The following is a 7,834-nucleotide window of genomic DNA, read 5'->3' as shown; positions in this document are numbered from 1 at the left end:
ACTACTATTACTACTACTACTACTACTACCACTACTATTACTACTACTACTACTACCACTACTATTACTACTACTACTACTACCACTACTATTACTACTACTACTACTACTACTACTACTACTACTACTACTACTACTACTACTACTACTACTACTACTACTACTACTACTACTACTACTACTACTGCTATATATATCATTCCACCAACCTCCCTTCAATAAAATAACTTTAATTGAACAGCTCAGTTCTTCAAGTTCAACCAATGTGTTCCGACCACAATGTTTATTTAACCATTCACCTTTCCAGCCACTACTGCTATGAGAGTTGCCGTTCTTATAATAACCAAAACTTCCTTATCAATAATTCGAAAATTAAACGAACTCACCTGTGATGTTTAATTGAAACTCTGACGAGTCCCAATTCCGAATGGGGAACAAATGAAGAATCACGCCGTGACTGTCAGCCTTTAACGCGTCAGAACAGACATACGGAACAAATGAAACGGGATGGGACACATACAAACAAGTATAATCTATAACATTATTATATTATAGTCTAATGAGTTTAGATGATATTTACCAATGGGTGGGCATTTGTTCCCCATTCGGAATTGGGACTCGTCAGAGTTTCAATTAAACATCACAGGTGAGTTCGTTTAATTTTCGAACTCTACCTCGTACCCCAATTTCGAATTGGGTTACAAATGAAGCTTGAAAGCGTTTGTCTGTTATGACGTAAATTACGAAATCCACGTAGCATTACTCACTTGTTGTTCATCCAGTACTGCCCTATTGAAATCCTTTTTCGTTCTTTCCACTGGCTTATGATAAAATTTTGTAAACGTGGTCTCTGACCTCCATCCTCCCGCTTTCAGTATTATATCAAGTGGAACTCCTTTTGTGGCCGCTTTGCTAGTAGATGCTGCCCGGGTGGAATGGGGCTTAAAAATACTGATATCAATGCCCGCTAACTCCATTGTCTTTTTTGTCCATCTCCTCAGGGTATCTCTAGAGATTGCTTCATGTGGCGGTTTTAGGTGTATGAATCATTGTTTAGAATTTCTTATAGATTTGGTTCTCTGAATATATTCTTTTATATAAGTAACAGTGCAAATTCTTCTATCTGGAGGATACGCTTTAAGCGTAAGATCGGATAAGTGGTGATGCGGGGTTGAAGTCTTTAATAAGGTGTGAATTTTAAAATTGATTTTAAGTTTTATTTCCATTTCGTCTATTCGACACGATAAAATTGTTTGTCCTCTCTGTCCAGTTGTGAGGAGCATAAGCATGTTAGTTTTGTAACTTAGGTCTTTGAGGCTTAAGGATTTACAGGGGGACAATTTTTTCAGGAAATCCAAAACTATATTAGGGTCCCATGTAGACACTGTCCTAGGTAAACTAGGAGCTTGGTGAAATATTCCTTTTAGATATCGCCTGATCATGGGGTGACTACCAATTGAATTGTTTTCAGATTCTAATATGTCAAAACTGGCAATTGCTGATCTAGCTAAACATAAACTATTGTATCCCAATCCCGTCGAGTAAAGTTCGTGTAAGAATTTTAGTAGTGTTGATGCCAACGGCGGAAAGGGATTTTGACTGATTTTATTACAAAATACAAGCCATTTCCTGATGTATGTAGTATATTGTTTTCTGGTATTTCGTCGCCATGAATTGATAATGATTTCACTAATTTCTTCTGAAATGTTTGCACTTTGGAGAATTTCCCGGACAAGCGGCAGGCTATCATTCTGCTGTTGTGTAATATGGGGTGAACCTTCTGTTTTGTTACTGGATGATGAAGAAGGTTGGCTTTCTTTGGTAATAGGGGTGGAACGTCTGTCAATAAGTTTATGAGTTTTGGAAACCATGGCTGTGATTTCCAAACCGGAACAATCATGACACAATCCACTTTTTCGGCTTCTATTTTTTGTAGGATTCTGATAATTAGATTAAAAGGAGGGAAAATATAAGCATATAAATGAGACCAAGAAAATGAAAAAGCATTTATTCTCCATGCGTCTGCATCTTTTTTCCATGAGACATACTGTTCTACTTTATGATTTATTCTACTAGCAAATAAGTCAACCGGGAAGGGCCCATATTCTGTGTTAATGTCGTCAAAGACAGATTTCTCTAGAGACCACTCGGTTTCAAGCCCTTTTTCTCTACTAGCTTTGTCCGCTTCAGTATTCTCTTTTCCTGGTATGTGTACAGCTGTGACTGTCATATTTCTCTCTATACACCATAACCATAATTCTCTGGTTATATTATTGCATTCTTCTTTCATGCTGCCTTTTTTGTTAATACATGATACAGCTGTCGTATTGTCGCAAAATAAAGTAATCTTAGAGTGGCCTTTATAATCAGAAGAAAATGCTTTCAAAGTGAGAAGAGCCGCTTTCAATTCAAGACAATTTATATGCCATCTTCTTTCTTCTTCTGACCATAAACCTCCAGTTCTAACTCCTGCACATTCTCCACCCCATCCAGTATTACTGGCATCTGATGTTAAGATTAATCCTTCGGGTTGTGGTCCTATCTTAATTGGGTAATTGCCCACCATAGAAAGCCACCATTTTAAATCTTCTTTTATAGCCTCTGTTAAAACGATAATCTTATCGAAATTACCCTTATTTTTTGCTAACGACTTGTTTTTATAAATCTCCAATCTTTTATAAAACACATTTCCATATTCGTTACCAGGGCAAACTGCAACTAGTGTTCCTATGATTTCCGCTAATTTTCTGATGGTAATAAATTCTTCACGAATGTAACGATCACAAAGATTTTTAATTTTTCTAATCTTTTCCTCTGTTGGTCTAATGGTCATTGTCTTTGAATTTAAGACAAACCCTAAATATGTAATCTCTTGGGTTGGTATATGCCATCTTCTTTTATAAGGCAAGACTTGTTGGTATTTATAGTGAAGCCTAGTTCATCAAATAGCTTACAAACTCTGTTACAAGCTCGTAAACAATCCAAATATGTTCTCCCCAATATGAGGGCATCGTCTATATATACATAATTATGATGTTTTCGTCTCTCAGGCGAGCAAGTACTGGTTTTGTGATTTTTGTAAAAATCCGGGGAGCATCAGTGAAACCCATTACGAGTGAAGTAAACTCGAACTTTTTCCCTGAAAACATAAATCTGAAAAATTTTCTAGCTTTCTCATGTAGTGCAATACTGAAATAAGCATCTTTTAAGTCACAGGAACAAGCAAAGTATTGTCCTGAAAAGAATATATCGCCTCTTGAAGACTGCTATTTTAAAATGTGTATATTTAACGTATTTATTGAAATGCTTAAGGTTGAGAATAATTCTAAGGTTTCCATTACTTTTAGTTCTAGCGAATATATTAGAATAAAATGGATTCTGGTTATCCTCGTCATCCCTCTGACTGCTTGGATAATATTTTTCTCTTTCAATTCTCTAACTTCTCTTTCAATTAGTATTCTTTCCTGTTCTGAAAATGTTATGCTTTTGGGATAAAAGTTTGCACAGGGGTAAAATAAAGTTCTGGGTAAACTCCCCTAATTTGGTTTAACACCCACTGGTCTTTAGTGATTTCCTGCCATTTCTTTATATATAATTTTGTTTTTCCCCTGTGAAATTGTCTATAGTATTTTTAAATTCTAAACTTACGCTATTGTCTTCTTTTCCCCTCACTTGTCCTTGTTGTCCTAAAGTTAAATTTGGTTCTGTGAGAAGGGTTTCCTTCCTCCCCGTCCTCCTCTTGTTATCGGTCGCCATCTTCTCCCCCCTCTGCTTTTGTGGGTTCGGGATGGTGAGGGGTAAGGCATCCTCCCTTGACCATTTTTTGGTTTTCCCATCAAAGTGGAACGTGCCAGGTTTTGTCACGGCTTTCGAAAGCTTGTGGGTATCATTAATTGTCTTAATGCTTTCGTCTAAATTATCTCCAAAAAGGAACTCTGTTGATGTGCTTTCTTTCGGTTTGCACAATTCTCTACATTCTTCATTCAGAAAAGGCTTAAGTGCTTCTTTTCGAATTTGGCTGCAATTCGTATATACAGCTGATCCCACTCTTAACAAATCCGTGACTAATGGAGTCATTGCTTTGGCCTCTATTACCCTCTTATTGTCCTTTTCCTGGCTCCTTTTAACTAAGTCGCTCAGCAGTTTAGCCGTTATGGTTAAACTTTTGCTCATTAACAATTGAATGTTATTGATCGTCGTGTCCTTAGATTTTGCATAAGTAGGCAGTATACGCCATACTTGAGGGTTAATTCGAGGGACTCTGAGGTTGGGGGTGTTTTTAGGGCAAAGGTGTTTATCCAACACTTTCTTGATTTTTCCCTGTTGACATTAGCGCACACTCCATTATTGACTATCTTTGCCACCGATTCGTGAATGTCTTCACCAAACGATTCCGGTACATTAAAAAACTGTTCCAGTTCTTTTATTTCATTATCAATTTCATCTTCGTCCTCACTTTCTTCCACCTCTTTTTCTTTCTCATCTTCGTATACCATATCATTTTCGAGAATCTAATTCGTCGAGGTCGCTGGTCGCGGTTATAGTGTGCGTGACTTTTCCCCCCTTTTCGATCTCATTCGGTTTTTGTTTCTTTGACGACGGCTCACTGGAGTCGTGATTAGTCATTAATAGATGCGTCAGTGACTTGAAACCTTCCACAATTAGTTGTCCCAATTCCGAATTTGAGGCGTGGGTTTTAGCGTGGGTTTCCTTGCTTACCGAATGTGATGGCCCCTCATTAATTGTCTCATTTCCAATTGTTTTTGTTTTAGGTTCTAATTTCCTTTTATGGTATGTTCTACTGTCTTTTTTGCATTCCCCATATTTACCCTCTTTTTCTCTCCGCGGGAGAAGAAATTGGGTTTTTTGTATGAGTTAACACTCCCTCGGGAGATGTTATGGGAACTGTTTTAGTTTTCTCCCCCGCGGGGGTAGAAAGTTCCCTATTCAAATCTTCAACTTTATCTGGTTCCATTGTTTATTTGAAGTAATTAGAATTTTTTCCTCAAAAGTTTAAATCATTAAGCACCACTTTCACAGTGTTAATAATATGAGTTAACACTCCCTCGGGAGATGTTATGGGAACTGTTTAAGCTTTCTCCCTCGCGGGGGTAGAAAGTTCCCTGTTCAAATCTTCAACTTTATCCGTTTATTCGAAGTAATTCTTTAAAAAATTTTCTCAAAAGTTTAAATCATTAAGCACCACTTTCACAGTTGTTAATAATATATTCCACTGGGAATTGATATGTCACAGGTCTAATAACAGATTAAAAATCCAATAAGAATAAGGAAAATTAACACAATGGTTTGCATTAAATAGACAAAACAAGACGCGTCCAGCCTTCTTGACAGTCGAACGTGAACTGACAGTCACGGCGTGATTCTTCATTTGTAACCCAATTCGGAATTGGGGTACGAGGTAGAGTATTGCTCGTACCTTTTCCTTAAACGTTAATGCTATCTCTTCGAGCCACACAACCACCCGCCGCCTTACTTTCGCGTATCAGAGCAGTACTGACAGGCAGCTTTTACCAAATCAAAATAGATGTCGTTTTGGTCTCTCATTTATCGCAGTCTATATAGCCCCCTTGGTTTTAATTTTACATATCGTGCTGGTGCTTATCGATATCAATGTTTCATCCCGATTACACTCAGTCGATTCCAGGATAAATAGTCGATTCCAGGATAAATAAATGTGTAGATTGATTACGATCCATAGACATACTAGAACGCCGTTGGTTGGTCGGTTTTAGCTAGCCTATCGTTTGCTTGTTTATCTATCTATATAGCGTTCGAGCTTTATATTATGCGATTAGTATTATATGCACATAATTTTGATATAATATACCGTATACAGGGCTGCCAACTGTACCCCCCCCCCCCCCCCGAGTATATATTTTTGTTTTTGTTTTTCTTCTTCTTTTTTTACCTGTGTAAGATTGCGTGCATTTCTTTTAGATTATACTTTTTTTTTATCCTATGGGACTTAGCATTTTCATGTATAATTATTTTCTTTTTCTTCTGTTTCACATTATCTTTTCATTATTATTCTTTTTTTATTTTTTTTTTCTCCTTGCTTCCTGCCCTGTGTATATTAAGAATTGCATAATAGGGGGTCCCGATAGCTCAGTTGGTAGAGCACTCGCTTCCCACCGAATGGGGCCGATATCAATATTGGGTAAAGTTGAGACTTTTTCCCCGACTCCGACCCCCCCCCCCCCCCCCCCGCCCTGTTCGTCCAGCAGCGATTGGGTAGCTGGATATGTTAGACTTGGTGAAAAATTGCTTTGCAATGGACTGGCGTCTTATCCAAAGGGTAACAAACAATTGCTATTGTCCGTTTCACGCTATTAAAAAAAAAACGGGATAAACTCCGACCTCCACGGCTGTGTGCCTTTGTTTTGCACCGCTTCATAATTTTACTCTTAAAGTTTTTCTTAGGCTTGTGGACATTTTTAACGCACGCAAACTTTTTATAAATATTTATTGGCTAAGTTCACAACATTGCCATCCGGAAGTATGACGGACCAACACACAAAACTGTAACCATGAACGTTTACAGTCTGGATAATACAGTTAAGTGATAATTACTCATAAAGGTGGATGGCAAAAAAATTTTTAAAAATAACAGACTTGAGTGAAGTCAACTTCATACTATCTATAGATAGTATGCGCTTGGCTGAGAAGCTCATAACATTGCCATCCGGAAGAATCGACCAACACACAAAACAGTGTGTATCCATGTACGTTTATAAACGGGTTAATACAGTTCAGTGAGCAATACTCATAAACGCGGATGGCAAAAAAAACAATAACAAAGTCCTGAGTGACGTCATCTGCATACTATCTTTTGATAGTATGCGCTTGGCTAAGAAGCTCATAACATTGCCATCCGGAAGTATAACGGACCAACACATAAAACTGTGTATCCATGGTTTATAGTCAGGTTAATACAGTTCAGTGAGCATTACTCATAAACGCGGATGGCAAAAAAACAATAACAAAGACCTGAGTGACGTCATCTTCGAACTATCTATAGAAAGTGAACCTGTCGAAAGAACGAAATTGATGTCACTTGTCTCTTTGTTATTGTATTTTGCCAACCCTTTTTATGAGTAGTTTTCACTAAATTGCATCATGACTGGATATTTTACTTAGACACATACCATCGATAATAAAATTTTTGTAGTTTCCTATGTTAACCAATCTTTATCGTTGTTTACATTAAATTAAAAATTGAGATTTTATATAGCGCAATATCCACTAAACATGCTCAAAGCGCTTTACAAGCGGTCCCTGGTCAACAGCAACATTTAACATGTAGGACGGGACATAACGCCTGTAAGGCGATATTACAATTTTTCGGACAAAGACAACGCTGTTACCGGCCAGGTACTCATTTTACACCTGAGTACGGTGAGAGAATGAGTAAAGAGCCTTTTCCAAGGACTCAACTATGCGCCGAGCGCGAGGCTCGAACCCAGGACCTTCCGATCCGAAAGCGAGTGTCATACCACTAGACCACATAGCCGCACGGGTTATGACATTATGACGACTGTCCGAGAGGCGTGGTTATCTGTGTCAATTGGATTCAATAGTCTGATGTCACGTCGCCCAGCAACAGCGGCCATCGTGGTTCTAAACGAAGAAAATCGGTACGTTTTATTCAGGGATGTAAATCTTTCAGAATTATTAGGATTTCCTATTTTTCAGACATTTTCTAGCTTCCCCAAACAATTTAAATATTTCTTAATACCTCACTACCAACAACTCTTGTGATAAGAGATACTGCTGTACATATAGAGAATTTGTAGTGAATATCCATTTTCAATGT

The 7,834-nt window shown here is 37.8% G+C and overlaps 1 protein-coding gene across 1 annotated transcript; it reads right to left on the bottom strand.

The window, feature by feature from the left end:
• Positions 1-1,046: 1,046 nt before the first annotated feature.
• Positions 1,047-4,173, bottom strand: LOC144960420 (uncharacterized). The gene is made up of 3 exons (XM_078893503.1): positions 3,673-4,173; positions 2,057-2,836; positions 1,047-1,940 (listed from the first exon to the last, which is right to left on the bottom strand). Exons 1-3 carry the CDS (start codon positions 4,171-4,173, stop codon positions 1,047-1,049), a joined length of 2,175 nt encoding a protein of 724 aa, XP_078749629.1.
• Between the last annotated feature and the right edge of the window lie 3,661 nt (positions 4,174-7,834).

The sequence above is a fragment of the Berghia stephanieae genome, chromosome 15 (genome assembly GCF_034508935.2).
Source record: "Berghia stephanieae isolate SIO BIC M18660-M18661 chromosome 15, UCSD_Bste_1.3, whole genome shotgun sequence".
Taxonomy (NCBI): domain Eukaryota; kingdom Metazoa; phylum Mollusca; class Gastropoda; order Nudibranchia; family Aeolidiidae; genus Berghia; species Berghia stephanieae.
This window is presented reverse-complemented; position numbering and strand designations above follow the sequence as displayed.